At 38.7% G+C, this 17557-nt stretch overlaps 1 protein-coding gene across 4 annotated transcripts in view; it reads left to right on the forward strand.

Moving 5' to 3' along the window:
* Positions 1-16825: 16825 nt before the first annotated feature.
* OSBPL6 (oxysterol binding protein-like 6) overlaps positions 16826-17557 on the forward strand; it is a 50199-nt gene continuing 49467 nt past the window's right edge. For all 4 annotated transcript variants that reach the window (XM_008947263.1, XM_008947264.1, XM_008947266.1 and 1 more), the window contains exon 1: positions 16826-16927. In XM_008947263.1, coding sequence (XP_008945511.1) covers positions 16826-16927 — 102 coding nt within the window. The remainder of the gene's footprint in view (positions 16928-17557) is intronic.

The following is a 17557-nucleotide window of genomic DNA, read 5'->3' on the forward strand; positions in this document are numbered from 1 at the left end:
TCAGTTTTCTGCACTAGGATCAACGACTGGGTTTTGCATCTGTCTCTTGCCATGCGCGGTCCCCGTGGGCTGAGTCACTGCCTTTGGCCGTGCTGCCCCGATGCTGGAGCTGCTTTTGGCTCTTCTCTTCAGCTGCAGCGTTTGCTCTTTGCTGTGACATCAATGCACATCAGACAGCAAAATGCCTGAGTGCTGCCTTCACCATTGAGCATTGCACTTGGCTGCTCAGATTTGTTTAGCAGCTGATCAACTTGGGACACTTACACTTGCTCAGGAAAAGAGGGAAAGAAAATCTTTTTCCCCCTCTAATATCCATTTGCCTTCTCTCTCATTTTACCTTAAATTAAACCTCAGTTGTTCACCTTCTGAGTTCTGTGACGTGTTGCAAAGCTTGCTGCAGGTTTTGTATTTAGTATACGTCACTGTTACTCTGAGAAGCTCTCCAAAGGGCACCTCTTTAATGATGTCTACTTCTACAAATGTAAAATGTGAAACTGTGGCATACATAGGTAGAAGAGCAAAATATAATTTTGTGTTACCTATTTTTAAAAAGTCTTAAATTCCCCTTATGTAATCAGACCTTTTAAAACTTTTTTTTGTTGTTCTTATAAATCTAGTTGGAATGAAAAATATGTAAGTACCTTGTAAATATAGCATGATTTAGAAAATTCCAATAATTAAATTAAAATTAAGTAATTTGGCTTCCTGTATAATACATTCTGTTTTTTAAATTGTATTTCCTTAAAAAAAGCCCAAAGGATTTAATTAATTTTATTGGGTTAATAGACTGCTACATCAAAGTTTGAAAGATTTGGAACTGTATATGAGGTACTGTATTTGTGTGGTATTTTTAATTGAGAATATGTACTAAATTTTGATAAATATACCAGATTACTCATGTTTGTTGATAATATTAGGTAAAAGTTATTTGCTGACAACATTAGAAAATCAGATGCAACCGTAAAACATGATTTAATTTGTTGGAAGCTGAATTTGTTACTTAATTGTGAAGCTGAAGAATTGTTCTGCGTCTCTTTAAAGTTGTATTGAAATCAGGCAGTTGGGAATTTTCTCCTGAGATCAGTTTGGGAATTTTGGATTTGTGGACAAAAGAAAATATATTAGTTCCTAGTAAATATTCTGCTAAAGCACAATGACAAACAATGCTGTGCATAATTGGTAGTCACTTGCCATTTAGAGGTTGGATGGAATAGTTATTTCAGATCATTAATGAGGACTTTGTGAGGATTGATTGCAGCTTGCAAACTCTGCATCTGCTATGACTGACTTGACTCCATGCTAAAATTAAACTCCTTTGTAAAATGATTTTGAGAAGTACAGATGAAAAATACTGTGTAAGTGCTGGTGTTGTTTCTGGCATAACTTTAAGCCCCTCATTACAAATTGTTTTGTGGCAGAAAGTACAAATAGTTTGTGATAAAATGATTGTGTACCACAGGTTTAATTGTGTTGAAATAAGACATCTTTTGTTTGTTGTTACACTATTTAATTTTCGTTCACATCAAGCTGAAGAGAATCTTTTTTGTATCTCAGCTCTAAAGAGAGGAAGGTTTGTCTATTGCAATGTGGCTGAGTGCAGGCGTTTGGGTCTTTTCATTCTAACTGTAGGTTCTCTTTGGTGTTTTTTGTTTGTTTGTGTTTTCTTTTCCTTGGAATATGCATCCCTGGCCTCTCTTGTGATGAGCAGGTTTTTTTTTGCAAATACAGAATATGTTTTAAATTATTTCTAAATAATTTGTTGCTGTGACCTGACTGTCTAGGTTGTGCTCTGTGACATGGAGAAGTGGGGCATGTATAGAGCTTGGGTTAGAAAAGGGAAAGATAAATGCAAAGGGTCATGATTGTGTGCAAGTTATGAATGAGCATGAACAAAGATAGAGGAAGAGGGAACTAGGATGGTCATGAAATATAAAGGAGTAACTGTGGATCTGTGGGTACGTAGCATGTACATTGAGGTTGCAGGACAGGGGAAAGGAAGAATGAAAAATACTGGAGTGGGAGCAGAGAGGTTTAGCTTTGTTGGGGATGGGTCTTTAGGACACAGTAATTGTAGGAACCTAGGGTGATGCAAGATCATGAACAGTCAGGAAAAATGAAACTGTACTTTAAAGTTAAGATGTTAGTAATATAAAGTGACATGTTAGGGATTTGTTTCTGCTGCTTTGTTATTCCTGGAAGTCTTCTTGCTGGTTATCACAGGTTATGCATATGGCACTTAGGGGACGGAGACGTTATTAAGCATCAAATAACTCGGCAGCACCTAGCGAGGCTGGCGGGTGTGAATGCTCATGGCTAGCACAGAACAGCCCTCCTCTCTGGCATCTGGAAAATTAACTAATTTTTCAGTTGATTGACTGAGCTCGATACACCCTATTTCCAGAATGCATAGCTCCATCTGAGTCTCTCAGACTTATTCTTCACTGCCATTGTATGCATCGTGGGTTATTGTGTGTCAAGTAGAGGAGAACTAATTTCACGTCTTGCAAGTGGTGCTAATCCAGCAGGTCATGCAATAATGATCATCACTCATTGAAGTGTTAAAAGGCAAATCATTTTTAAAGGGACATGAAACAAGATTCTCAGCTGGGTGTTACTAACTTTGGTGAATTCTGTATGACACCAGAAAGTAGCAAGTGCAAGTGTCCTGTCCCTAATTATGGGGAAGCATAAGTAGAATTTCTGTATGTTATGTCCAAAGAGAGTAGCAATGTCTGACGTTAAGAGGGAGGAGTGGTTGTTTCCCAGCACACAAAGAAATGGCATGTTTACTCTATTGCTAAATTATGGATATCTGTTTATTGTGGCCAAACACTTTTGCACTTTTTTTTTTCCTGTTCTTACAGTTTGATCCTTCCTTCATTCCTCAGACTTTCTGTTACAATTTGTAAAGCCTGCACAGCCTTGAAAAGAGCATATCTTTGGAAACCAGTGCCCTGCATAGCTTACACCAGATTTGCATAAATCTGATGGAAGTGTGTAGTGTGGGTTATAAGAGATTGGCTATTGCAGAATTCACCTGTGGTTGGAGTAGTTGTTCAAACATACCTCTAACCATGATGCTGTTGAAGCACATCATACCTGCTACTTTGTGCAATGTGATTAAGCAGCATGCTCATGTCTAGAAGTGTATAAACCAGTGCAGTGCTGGGGAAGCTGGGGAAGCTACCATTGCACTCAAGCCACCCTTCAGCCCTCCTCTTTCTGCATGTCTGACTATAAAGTGTTTGCCAATTCTTTATGCCAGTTCTTCTGTAGGCATGGCATAAGGAATCAAACTTGTTAAAAATCTTTACAAAAGCTATGAAGACCAACATTAGATGCTTAAAGTCTTGTGTCAATACTAGTGTATTTGTGCACTAGCAGATTTTGCATTAGAAGAGAGCTTTTCCATGTAGCCCTTGGATAAGCTTTGAGATTAGATGTATTTAAAGGAAAAATAGCACAAACATGTTTAATAGTGCAGGGAAATTAATTTTTTGAAGAATTTACTAGGATTAATGATCACTCTGCATCACTGGGTGCTTTTGCATTGGTGTTGGAAGATTTGCTAGATTACATGGTTTATTTAAAACAGGAACTAAGCTGGAAATTTGCCTTGGTCATTTTTTTGTTAGCCGATCACAGTAGTCTCTTCTGGTTTTATACTCTGTTTATGTGTAAAAATCAATACATATTAGCAGCAGCTTTCTGTCTATAATGTGTTTTGGAAATCAGTGACTGATGAAGAACATGCAGCTTTTCAATGATGAGAATATTCTAGGACTACTCAGATATTTTTTTTTTCTGTACATGGTGCCCGAGGGCATTTCTGTTCTTGTATTAGATCATGCTTCATGCACAGGCAGAGGCATTTAAGTGTAGTGTAATTTCAGCTGAAATTATTAGTAGTATTGGAAGTGGAGAGTTCCTTCTGTGGCAAATGAATTACTTTTGAATGTTTCTAGACTCTGCTTTTTGTCAGTGAAGCTGAATGTTGTTTCATTAGTATATCAAAAGTAGGAAGAACTAATATCTAGCTGTTGGTGTGTGGAGGACTCAGTGTTTAGTGTAGTGGTAGGAAACAATATGTATATCTCTCATGGAAGAGAGTTGAGATCATAGAATTGTTTCCTCTGGAAAAGACTTTTAAGATCATCAGGTCCAACCATTACCTAACACTGCCAAGTCCACCACTAAACCACGTCCCTGAGCATGTCATCTATGTGTCTTTTAAATACTCTCAGGGATGGTGACTCCACCACCTCCCTGGACAGCCTGGTCTAATACTTAGCAGCCCTTTTGTTGAAGTTTTTCCCAATAGCCAAACTAAACCTCCCATGGTGCAAGTTAAGGCCATTTGCTTTGTCTTGTCACTTGTTACTTGGAAGAACAGACTGACCTCTCTACCTTGCTGCAACCTCTTTTCAGGTCGCGTTCCTGGATAAGGTCTCTCTTGAGCCTCCTTTTCTCCAGGATTAACTCCATTCCCTCATCCACTCCTCATAAGACTTGTGCTCTAGACCCTTCACCAGCTTTGTTGCCTCTCTTTGGACATACTCCAGAACCTGAGTGTCTTTCTTGTAGTGAGGGATCCGAAGCTGAACACAGTACTTGAGGTGTAGCCTCGCCAGTGCTGAGTACAGAGGTACAATCACTTCCTAATTCTGCTGTTTCTGATACAGGCCAGAATGCTGTTGTTCTTGGCCACCTGGGCACACTGCTGGGTCATGTTCAGCTGGCTGTCAGTCAGCACCTCCAGGTCCTTTTGTGCCCAGGACCTTTCCAGTCAGTTGTTCCCAAGCCTGTAGCATTGCATGGGAGATAACCACCTATGCATTAAGAGAAAAGAGACTTATTTTTTTTTAGGTTGTACATTTTTTTTGGCATTGGTTTGCTCTGTCAGGAAACTACTTTTGAGCAACTCATTCTTGTGCTCAGTTTAATTCCAGCCAGTGTATCTCAGACTTTGCAGGAATCTCAAAAGCGATTATTCCATCTCATGGTCTTTTCAGTTGTGCCTGTGATTCCTAATGTTTTTGTAAAGTATTTGAGACATTTTTGATACTTTCTTGACATGAACAATAATAATCTAATATTCTTTTCTGTCTTTCTAGTGAAACCATCACTTAGTGAGGTGCAAAGAAATTCAGATAGTAATAAGATAAAAAAATGACTTTATGATGTTCTCCTGCTCTTCCATAGAAACATGTCTAAAACTTGTGTCAGTAAGAAAGATTTCTTTAAAGCAGTAAGAAAAACAAATATTAGCAGTGATCAGAATATATACATATCTAGCCCTGAAGAATATTTTAACATTATTCTGTAGAAAAGGTCAGGCTTAATAAATGCCTAGTGACTTATAAGGATAAAATTGGAAAACCTCAAGTGGATGTGGTGAGGTGCAGCACAGGTTAGGGTTAAGAAAAAAATAATTTTATCCCTTTTATTTTATCCCTTTTTTTTCTGGGTTGATTTGGTGGGTTGGGATTTCTGGGGGAAGGGTGTGTGTGTGTTGGGTTTTGCTTGTGGTGTTTTTTTTTGTTTGTTTGTTTGTTTGTTTTTTTGTTGTTGTTGGTTGGTTTCAGCTGTGGGAAGGAAGAGGAGGAGGCTGCATTCAGAATCAAGCAGTGATGACTGAGCTTTGGAATATGTTAAAAAAAATAATTAAAAATGCCAGTGTTAATCTGAAAATGTCTTCTTATACCCCTATAAACACCTTTTGTAATCCTCAGTGTATTTTATCCATTTTTAATTATCTTCACCGTTATAAAACTACCTTATTTATGACCTGCATATGTGTATCTCCTCCTTTTGTCGTGTTAGATTTTGCTATACCTTAGAGAAGAATTTGAATAATAAATTCCTTTCCCCCCAGATTGACAAGAGGCTACAGATTGTCATCCAGTGACCCTGCAGTCTGCTCTTTGACAAACTAAATTGACCTCTATAAATCTTTCAGTAGTTGTGATGTTTTTCAATCATGTTGTCATGCTCATGGTTCTCTTTTGAACCCATTTGTGAGTGTCTTTGAAATGGTGGCAGCAGAACAGGACACAGTGATTTAGTAGCACTCACAGAGGTACCAGAGCCTCCCTATTCCTTCACAGTATTTCCCAGATTATATATAAGCCATTAACTATATTATCCTGTGCAGCTGTGGTCCACCATGACGCTTACTGTTTGTCAAGCTAAGTGCTTCCAAGAACAAAATGACATCGTATTTTAGTTCCTGGGTGTGACCTTCCATTTAGCACCCCAAAAAACAGCTTTGGTGGAGGCTCTGACTAATCCACCAGTTTTGTGTCTGCCCTCTCCTTTCTCCATGACCTGAGAAAACTCGCATCAGCTGCAGTGTTGTGTTTGTTCCCATAAATGTGTTGCATTTATATTACGACAGCACTGATTTTATTTTTTTGTGTGTGTGGCATCCTGTCTGCAAGCATTTGCTGCTAATGCCATTCAGAATTCAAGATCAATAAAACAGTTCTTAATTTGCTTTGGTTCAAAAGTTTACTTAATGGGTTTGAAAAATACATTAAAAATATGATGTTTGTGTAATAGTGGAAATAAAGCATGCGGAGAAAAAAGAGGTAGGTTAATAAAAGGAGGACAGTAAAACGTAAGCAGACACGGATTTCAAGGGCCAAAAGCACCATTTAGGCTCCTGCGCTCTGGAGGATTAGGACCATTTTTCTGACAATATTCTGTAGCCCTTTTAGAAGGGAAATTAGATTCTTTGCTTTAGATCACTGTCCAGTTGAGACTCTAATTAAAAAGCAATTTAAGAGTCTTTAGGCTTCTAATCTATTTTTCCTTTGTCCATGCTACCCAGTGGTAAAGAAAAAATTCATTACTAAAATAAAGAAAAAACTTTTTTTTTTTAAAGAACTTTTGAAAATTGTGAATTTTTCCCAGTAAAAAAAAAAAAAAACCAAAAACAAAACAACAGGATATGTGAAACTTTATTATTCTTTAAAACATTTCCTGAGTTTTGATTAATATTTTCAATCTCTTTATGATTTTTTTTTGAGAATTGAAAAGTGTGATTGTTTGAAAAAATTTGGATGGAAACAAAAACTCCTCCAGCAATGTTTTCAGGTTGGGAGAGGGGTGGAGGGATGTAAGCGTACATGTTGGATAGGTTTGTAGTTGTGTTGGTTTGTGTTTGTTTTTTGTTTTTTTTTTTTTTTTTTTTTAGGTGCCCCAGACTTCCATTTGTCTAGAAAGGATGATACCACCAGTTATTTTTTCCTATTTAATGCTTCAGTGGCATATATTGCATATTTGTGTTTAGGTATTTGTAATTACGTATACACACTTAACCCTCTGCTCATAGGAGTCTGCTACAAATGCATATAACACAGGCCAATGTGCTGCCTCTGTAGTATGCAAAACATTTCCAAGCCATGCAAATCAATAGTAATCCATAATAGCCTGAGGAACAAGGGACAGGAAAGATATCCTAATGAAAATTCAAGGGTCACTTCAGCTTTTGAGGCAATCCTTGTAGACTGCAAATGAGTTGAGGGCTTTATTTTGAAATTATCATCAGACCTGGAGGTCTGGATGTAGTGGAACTCTACCAATTACCATGTATGCTTCGAGGCTTCTGGAAGGGTGAAAAACCGCTTAATTGTGTAGGCAAGCAGAAAATAGGACAGGCGGATGGATGTTGGACTGACCTCTTCTTGTGCGAATCTGATTATCTGGTTTTTGACCTCATACATATATTTTATAAAGTCTGTCATTGTTGTGTATTTTACAGAGATCTATGCCCACCCACGTAATTTTAAAAAAAAATATATTATTTTTACTTTTTATATTATTGAGACATAATTGTACGAGCCACTCAGGGGAAAAAAAAAAAAAGATACCTCACTGTTAAAGAAATTGTACCAGCTGTAAAGTGTTGGGGGGCACTATGTCCTGTTAAGGATGACATGAAAATACAATTTTTGTATTGTACAACTGTACAAACTTGTGTCTGAGTTAGCTGATACTGCAGTCTCTGGTAGAATATGCTGTTTAAGATGTAGAGACTATGTACAGAAGTAGACCTCCTTAAAATCAAAAAGCCCAAAAGTTTTCTCCCCTTTTCCTCCCTAAAAAAAGACCCCAAACAAACCACCCCTTAACCAAACCACCAAAGCAAAGCCTAAGGACTTTGAAAACCACTTCATTTAATAAAATTAGTCACTGTTTGGGGAAACACCATGTTAATTACTTTTAATTTCTTTGATGATTCTTCCAAGGAATGTTTGTTATGGGATGCTGTCAAACGTAGGGCTGTAAAACATGACATCATGAGGTGAAGGAGAAGAGTGCCCACATCTAACCATGCAGCAAGCCTTGTAAGCAAATGTGAGATCTCAGTTTTGCTGAAACCCAGCAGTAGAGTGGCTGTAGAGGGGAGTCTTGAGTGTGAAAGTTATTTAAAAGATGTGTAGATGTGGCACTTAAGGGCATAGTTTAGTGGGTTGACTTGTCAGTCTTAGGTTTACGGTTGGACTTCATGATCTGAAAGGTCTTTTCCAGCCTAAATTATTCTATGATCATGGAAATTGGAAATCATGCTGACCAAGTGCAGCAGTTGGTCTGTATCAGAGCTCCTCTGCAGGGATAATGCTGGACTTGACTCATTTCCTAATGAAGCTAAGTTCTACATCCTCCTGAATATGGGATAAAGAGTGTTTTATAGCAGTTTTTAAGCACTGTATGTATTGCTGCATATATTATCAGATTTAGAATTTGTATTTACCAGTGTTGTTATGAATATCTGCAATTAGACATGTATATTTGTTATCCAGACCTTGAGTATGCAGCTTTTAAAATACTTGAAAGGGACAATGGTAACACAGTCATATGAATTCTAAAGTTTTCTACCTTAAAAACCATTTAGTGCTAGTGAGATTTCCCAGTTTCCCTGAAGCATCTCATTTATTCCTTGTCATAAATATTGGACCTGAAGATTATCAGTGGTGTCTGTAGATCAACAGTGTTGTTTTAGTACCTATCTAGGATTTAAAATTCACTGGTCAGATGTCTAGAACATGATTTTTGATGACTACTCTGAACGTTAGCCTTGAAACTTATTACTGGTGCAATTGTGCTATTAAAACTGCTAGGAAAATGCGGAAATTGATTTTCTTGATGCGAATTACTGATTTTGAATTAAAAAATAAAGGGTTGCTTATTTTTTCCCCCTTATTGTCAACACGCTAAACATAATAAGTATTTTCCTGAATCTGGAGTTGGTACTTTATTTCTGTCAGGACCTGCAAATAAACAGATCTTAAAATGCATTAATTAAAGTAATTTTCTAAAAAATTGATGTTTTGCTAAAATGACATGCCTGATTCTTAAGTAGTTGCTGTAAAGGGATTGGTTCACTCGTTTATTAAAAAACAAAAAAAAAATAAATTGCTTGTTTCCCATAAGTGGTCTATTAAATCACCACAGCATTGCCACTGCACTGAGGTGTTTTATTTCCGTTATATTCTTGTATTTGTGACATTCATGTAGCGTTGAACAACATGATTATGATTTTCCAGCACAGAATGTCGGCAGAAAAGGGAGGAACAGGCAGTTACATACATATTCCTCATAATGTGACAAACAAGGGTGGCCTCCGCTGGCTGCTTGAATACAGAAAGACTGTTACACAGACTCAGAGCACCACTGAAAACCTCTTCCCTCCCAAATTCAAAACAGCCCCATATTGATAGATCACTGTGAAGATACTTTGCTTGAAATAACGCCAGAGACAGTTGCATGGTTTTGGTTCATTTATGTCTAGAGACTCAGCTCTTCACCCTAAATTGTTTTCTCAAATTACTCCCAATACTGCACAAGATAGTACAGAGTCTATAAAGCATTCTGGGCACTCTTGCAGAAAAGACTCAGTCAGAGTGAGAAGCAATGTAACATTTATCACAGAAGTCTGTTATTTGAATACAGATTTCATTTGGAGTTACCTATTGACTGTTTCCATTTATCTGTTATATGACACGCAGGCTTATTTATAACTCATGATTTATGCAAGTCATGTATTTGTACATTTTCATCACTTCTACTAATAGCTTTTCACAAACCTCACTGCAGTTAGTGCAAGTGCCCAGGCTCAGTGGAACATCTTCAGACTTTGGGAGAGAACAGAGATGTGCTAACTTGTGTCAGTGGAATTCTCAGTGGTGGCTTGTAAAGTAAGGTAGCTGCAATAACCATACCTCTGATATTACTAATACGAGCTTCTACAGACTGCTTCTCTCCACTGAGTTGCTAATTTATGTTGTGCATTTTATACAGCTTGTGTTTCCCAAGTCTTTTTCCATTTAGCTCCCTCATGTATTGTCTAATTTGTTTCCTTGTGTGTGTATCTCAATCAGACTTTTAAAGCCTACTAGCTTCACCTCTCCCAATAAAACCAGCCTTTCTCCATTCCATTCCTCCTCCTTTTTTTTAATATTTATTTTTAATTTTAGCCAGTGAAATAATACTCAATTTTAAGTGAAATTTTAAATGACATTCCGTGCAACCCCAGACACAATGTAGTTTGTTCAGTGAAGAAAATGAAAAGTAATGAATTCTTATAAGGAGAGTTAGTGTCTTCTTCAGTGTTTTTGTATTACTGAGTAGTCCAGTCTACAGAATTCATAGGAAATATTTTTAAGAGATGTTGAATCAAACATATAGTTGTAGCTTGGGATAGAAAGTGATGAGAAATCAGTGAGTAGCTCTCAGTGCTTTGTTAACTTTCAGATTATTTAGTGTAACATCATTATAAAAAATAATCATGCTACATCTTGGTACTGGACTGGTCATTTATTTTGATGCATCTGACATAATTTTGTTTCAGATGATAGAGGACTTCTGGGTTAACATAATATCTAGTGTAAAAAACATTGGTTTCTAATATGAGAAATAAACCATGTAATTTTCCATTATGTATTTAGACTGAAAGAGACAGTAAGCATTTGTGGATGTAAAGGAAATGAAGACTGACTTTTTATGTAAGACCTATTTAATACTTGATTTAAGACACAAGGGGAAAAAAAAAAAGCCCACCAACCCACAAAAATACTGAACTGAGAATAGGTGAGGAAAAAAATAATTATATAGTAAAATATGTTCAAATCTGAGACTGAAGTAGAGAAAGAATGGGGAATCCCTAGGTTTCCACTTTTATTTTTGTGTTCTCCAAGGCTTAGACAAGCTGTTACAATTGAGATCAAGCACAAAAGTATTATTGGGAAAACCCCACCCTGAATTCAAAGGCTAGCGTAAAAGCAAACAGAAGACATGAATTGCAAGGATGTGGTAGAATAATTCTCATTTATGACAGTATTCAATACCAAATGTTCAAGAGAGAATGAACAATCTCTTAACTACTTGGTAAATAATCTTTAGTATATTTCTTACATAATTTCTTATTTTAGTTTCTGTATAGTAATTTTGTATTCCTTTATGAATAAGATTAGCTATAGATGTTTTGCCTTACTTGGGGGATATTGCAGTCATGACACATGGTATTTTTCCATATGCATCAGAGTTCAAAGACCTCACTGCATGTTCTGTGTACAAGACTCGCCATCTCTTTGACTGAGCAGAGCATCTTAACCTTTCTATATACATCACCTTACATAAAAAAAAAACCCAAACAAGTTAGAAGAGAATATACTGCATTACCAGTAAATATTTATTATGATTACTGTATTACAAATGATTTTTTTAATTCGAAATAGTTGAGATGCCAATGAGAAAATTTGCAGAAAAATCTCCCAGGTGGGTGATTGATACTTTTGATGACACAATCTCTCTACAGCATCTGGTTTTCATGTCCCAGGAAGTCTGTCTATCTGTATATGCTGGAAGCAATAAATATATTTCCTGCCTTTGGAACTCATGGCAAAGCAGCTTTGAGGCAAGCTTTGATGCATGGTCCCATTTGATGGGTTGAATCAACATGTGGTCCTAAACTGACGGTTCGTTTTCATCAGTTCATCAGGGCTTTAGCTGGTGTGGTGCAAAATGCAGCCTAAAGGTCACTGTTATTTGGATAAGCAGCAATCAATAACCAATGGCCAATACTATTACCCTTACTTATGCCAAATAATGCCATTCTTTTTGAGTTATCTGACTGAAATCAGTTAAAGTACTTTCAGCTTGGAGACATATTTATTGTGAAGTAAAGGAATGATAAAATTTGCCTTCTACAACGAGGCAGGTGTTTTTTTTGTCTTTGTCAGAAAATAGTATCTAAACAAATCCACAGTTACTAGGCAGACATCCCCTCCCCTCAAAACCCAACATCATAGTTTTTGAATGTGTTTTTAGATTTTATATTATTTTTGAGAACTATTCTACCAGGGTATGTGGCTCGATTCTGTTCCCACTGAAGTCAATAGCAAAATTGCCAGTGACTGATGGAAAGACCCCATGAAAAATGTCTCAAAAGCATTGGCTTCGTTTTGGTAAATTGAATTTGTTGGCCAAAAAATTAGATTTATAATTGTTTGCTTCAATCTTAGTTACAGAGAGACTGATGTCTCTTTACATCAATTTTGCTAAATTTGTTTCTTCTAACATGCTCTAAAAAAGATGAATTACCCAAATTTTAAGCCAAAATTGGAAGATAAACTCTTAGCAATATAGAGAAAGAGAATCCAAATTCAATGTGCAAGAACAATAACAAAAAGTGCAATGCTAGCTCTTCCTAGTTTGCATTAGTATTTTTTGTTGTGCTTACATTGCTTGTTTTCTCAAATAGCCCATTTGCCTTTTTTTTTGATTTTTAACCCTGATCTGTTTCTTAATCAGAAATTTCTATGTATAAATAATACCAATTTTGTATTGAAGTTATTTTAAGGCTTCCTGAGAGCCTTAAAAACACACTTTAAGTACCAGATCACTGTCCTCCTGTGCCAACTGAGTGAAAATCAGATGTTTTGAAAAAGGGCTGATTTTCATTTGCCTGAAAGCTGCTCTGCTGAAAAAATTTCAGTGACCTCATAGGTGAAGGTAACTGAAAATCTGTCCCTTTAGCTATTAAATAACTCGACTATTCTGCACAGCTTTGTGAACTAGGATTATGATGTTTACAATATGATTTTTGATTTATATAAAAATTGCATAGACCTTGTGAAATCATTCTTGATACACCTCTGAGCCAACAGTGTGCACTTGCAGCCCAGAAAGCCAGCCAGATCCTGGGCTGCATCAAGAGAAGTGTGGCCAGCAGGTTGAGGGAGGTGATTCTCCCCCTCTACTTTGCTCTGGTGAGACCCCACCTGGAGTACTGCATCCAGTTCTGGAGCCCCCATTACAAGAGGGACGTGGACCGGCTGGAGCGATTCCAGAGAAGGGCCACCAGAATGATCCAAGGGCTGGAGCAGCTCTCCTACGAGGACAGACTGAGAGAGTTGGGGCTGTTCAGTCTGGAGAAGAGAAGGCTCCGAGGTGACCTTATTGTGGCCTTCCAGTATCTTCGGGAGGCCTACAAGAAAGCTGGGGAGGGACTTTTTAGGATATCGAGTAACAACAGAACTAGAGGGAATGGGGCAAAGCTGGAAGTGGGCAGATTCAGGCTGGCCATGAGGAAGAAGTTCTTCCCCATGAGAGTGGTGAGACCCTGGAATGGGTTGCCCAGGGAGGTGGTTGAGGCCCCATCCCTGGGGGGTCTTTAAGGCCAGGCTGGATGAGGCTCTGGGCAGCCTGATCTAGTGGGAGGGGTCCCTGCTCCTGGCAGAGGGGTTGGAACTGGGTGATCCTTGTGGTCCCTTCCAACCCTGACAGATTCTGATCTGTTTTGGCAGAGGACTTTGGAGCCCTGGTGGCTCAGTGGTTGGACTTGATGATCTTGGAGGTCCCTTCCAACCTAAATGATTCTATGATTCTATGAAAATTTGCATGATGCATTTGTTGGATATGAAAATGCTGTTAAAATAGATCAGCAGTCCCTGGTGTGCTAGGATAGAAGGAAAAGCCTCTCTTTGGGCGCAACTTCATTATATTTTCTCTCTGAAATTCTGAAGCAAATGTGCCGTGCAGCTTCATTCCTTCTTCTTGTAACCTTTGTCATGTTGTAGGTGGCTCTAGCAGATCCAGCACCACCTGTCTTCTTAGGCTTCTTCTAGCAGGAATTTCTCATCCTGAAAAGAATAGAAGAATTGCCAAGGTGTTCAGGTTATGTGGGCAGCTTTTGGTCTTGGAACAGCCATGTCCTCCTACTCCTGACATTGGTTTGCTGTGTGGGCTCTCTAGATACCATGTTCCATCGCCAGTTCTGTGGGAGACCCCTTGATGGAGGTGGAAACTCATCCCTAAGATTTGGATGAGATTCATACGAGCAAAAGTGCTGATAAATAATAAAGTGAAGTCATTCCACCTTTCATAGTACAGCAAGCAGAAAAAGTGTCTGTCAGTTATGAGTCATTACAAATCTCAGCTCCAGCAGAAGGGTGTTTGGTAGGGTGCAGTGTTCAGAAGCTCTGGGCTGCAAGGCACAATGTAGTTAATTATTTAGCTGACTCTGGGTTCAGGATGATGTTCTTGCATGGGTATCTGTTGTGATTGGAGAAGCTAGAGCTGTCTTCAGTGCCATACTTTACTGAGCCTGCAGTCATGTCTGTGTTGGTTAGTGTGTTTTTGTCCTGATCTTGTTTAATACGGTGCAGGACAGCACCTTTCTCCACTCCCATCTAGAGCTATCTATGCTGTGCTGACCCTTGATGTGCTGTCATCACGGTGTATGTGGAAGGGCACTATTTCAAAGCAAGAGAGAGGACGATGGAGAAGATAGATGTTAGCTTTAAGCAGACACCATCATTAAGGGAACAATTTTATCCAAGGTTAATGGAAGATCAGACACAATATCTATCAGCTGAAGCAAGATCAAAGTAATCTGTTAAACACTGAGAACTGTAACTCCATTCCTGAACTGTCATGATGTACTGGTGGTGTACTTGCAATATTTTGATAGTGTTTGACAGGTAGTGTTTGACTATTTATTGACACAGATATCCTCCGTGCTGCTCTAAGTATCTATTTTTCTGTTCTTGGCTGGAAGTTAAAGGTTTGAGTGGAGAGAAGTGAGAGAAAGCCTCTAATACTTGCATTGGGGTGATACACATAGCAGTGGGTTAGTAAGCAGTAAAGAGTAGGGTACCTATAGCTGTGGTGGGTTAGCCCTGGACAGCAGCCAAGTGCACACCCAGGTGATCACTCCCTCCTGCCTCAGTGGCATGGTGGGAGAAAATAGGATGAGAAAGCTCATGGGTTGAGATAAAGACAGGGAGACTGCTTATCTATTACTGTTAGGGGCAAAACTCAGCTTAGGGAAAAATTAATTTATTGCCAATTAAAATAGATTTGGGTAGTGAGAAATGAAAGACATTAAAACAACAACTTTCCTCCCATTTTTCCCAAGCTCAACTTCACTCCTTCCTTCCTGACACCTCTAGTCTCCCTCTGTCCTGAGTTGCATGAGGGTGGTGGTGTTTGTGGTCAGTACAGAGCAGTTTTTCCTCACCACTCCTGCCTTCTTACACTTCCACCCCCCCCATTCTGATGTGGTTTCCCGTGGGCTGCAGTCCTTCAGGGAAAAATCTGCTCAGTGTGGGTGCTCCATGGGCCACGGATCCTTCAGGACTACCCATCACCTCCAAGGGCTGCAGGAGAGTTTCTTCTGTAGCACCTGGGACACTGTGCCTGCCCCTCCTTCTCTGACCCTGGTGTTCACAGGCGTGTTCGTCATTTCTTCCTTCTCCTGTGCCTTTATGGTGTTTTCTGTCCTTTCTTAGACATCTTTTTGCCAAGCAGCCCAGCTGTTCTCTGTAGTGTGGCTGTTGCAGAGCTGGCTGGAACTGCCTGTGTCCAGCTTCTGACAGCCCCAGCAGCTCCTCACAGAAGCCACCCCTGTAGCCCTGCACTGCCAGACCTGGGCACTTGACCCAGCATGCCAGCCCAAGAGCACTTGAGTTAGGCCTTGTGTAGCTCCTGCCTTCGTCAGTAAATTTTTTTTTTTTTTAAATACTTGGAATTCAACAAATGTAGTGAAACTTTTGTCCTATTAATACCTCCTGGCCCCACAGTCTTGTGGCTGAAAGTGTTTTATGGTCAAAACATTTTGTATCATCTTTCAGTCATCTTTGAGAACAAGATATGAGCATATGGTCAGCTCCACACCATTTGAAAGATGCTGATTTGTGAACCCTGGGTATCCACCCCTTCAGTGAGGCCACTGTCTTTGAAAGAAGGACCTGCTTTAAAATCCAACTTGCAGAGCCCTTAATCTAACTTCAGGGGTTTTAAGAAGTAGTGATTATAACAGGGTGTTCAGTGGTATTTTTGTTGTACAAGAAGTCCTAAAGAGTTACTTGATACCGTTAGGATATTATGCAAGGTGGGATAACGATCCCTTGTCAAGGATTTGTAAACTTTGCCTGAGAGTTGCTGTAAATTCCTTAAGCCTTTATGTAGGGTTTTTTGAAATAACATAATACCACTTTCTTCTTCTGTGAGAATGCAGAACAATGTATTTCTACTTGTACTGGGTAATTTTTAGCAAGAGAAGTAAAAAAGTGGGATATCTGTTGCATTTAAATAGTGACTGTCAACAGAGTTCTTTTCTGCAGAGCTACTGTGGAGCTAGGGTGTATTCATTCACACTTTGTCTCACATTTTTCTTTATTAAGGTGCAGCTCAGCTGAGATTGAATTCCTCTTTGGCTATCCATAAACTGTGAAACAGAAGGATGCGGAAGACTATCCCTTGTCTTTTTGTACATGAGTGATAAGAGCACAAGACCTTTACTACGTTTGCTGCAAAGATGAGTTCAGAGGAGAAGAGTATATCTCCAGCTCATAAAACATCTACTCCGTCACATAGGAGTGCCTCCTCTTCATCATCGTCTCAGAGGGACAGGAGGCAGGTAAGGAAAAGACCTAGGTGTTTGCAGTATCTGGTGAAATGATCCATTTATTCCTGCATTGTGGCTGTTTGTTCTCCCTAGCGCTAAATTCACTTGTGTATAGCACTGAATGATATCACTATAGCCAAGAACTGTTTAACATTTTCTTAATTCCACTTTCTGAAGTGGTTTGAAAAAGATTGAGAAGCACCTCGGGCACTATGTGTAGCGTTGGAATGGGAAGGATATAATCGCATGGACAAGTAGGTAACCTAAAAGTGGGTAACTCTGAGGTCTTTTGAGAAGTGTTTTCTTTGGCAGCATGAACCTACAATTGCTTCTAATTGTTTTGTGTCCTCTGTGAATGTCTTCTCTTTGTAAATCTAACTACAGAGATCTTTTTACAAGGCAATATTTCAATTCAATTTAAATATCGTGTTACACATCCTTTATGGAAGCACCTAACATTTTAAATAGTATCTGGTTTACTACAAATTCATGCTGACTGTTGCACATCCTGTAGTACTAGTCCAGTTATGTTAGATTTCCGTTTTCAAGGGACCCTTGTCTATGTGGATGTAATACTTCTTTTCTCCAGGATCCCTTTGAGATGAGGGCTGTATTATTTCCCCTCAAAACAACTTTGGCATT

Source organism: Merops nubicus, unplaced genomic scaffold, assembly GCF_000691845.1.
Source record: "Merops nubicus isolate BGI_N331 unplaced genomic scaffold, ASM69184v1 scaffold15889, whole genome shotgun sequence".
NCBI classification, from domain to species: Eukaryota; Metazoa; Chordata; class Aves; order Coraciiformes; family Meropidae; genus Merops; species Merops nubicus.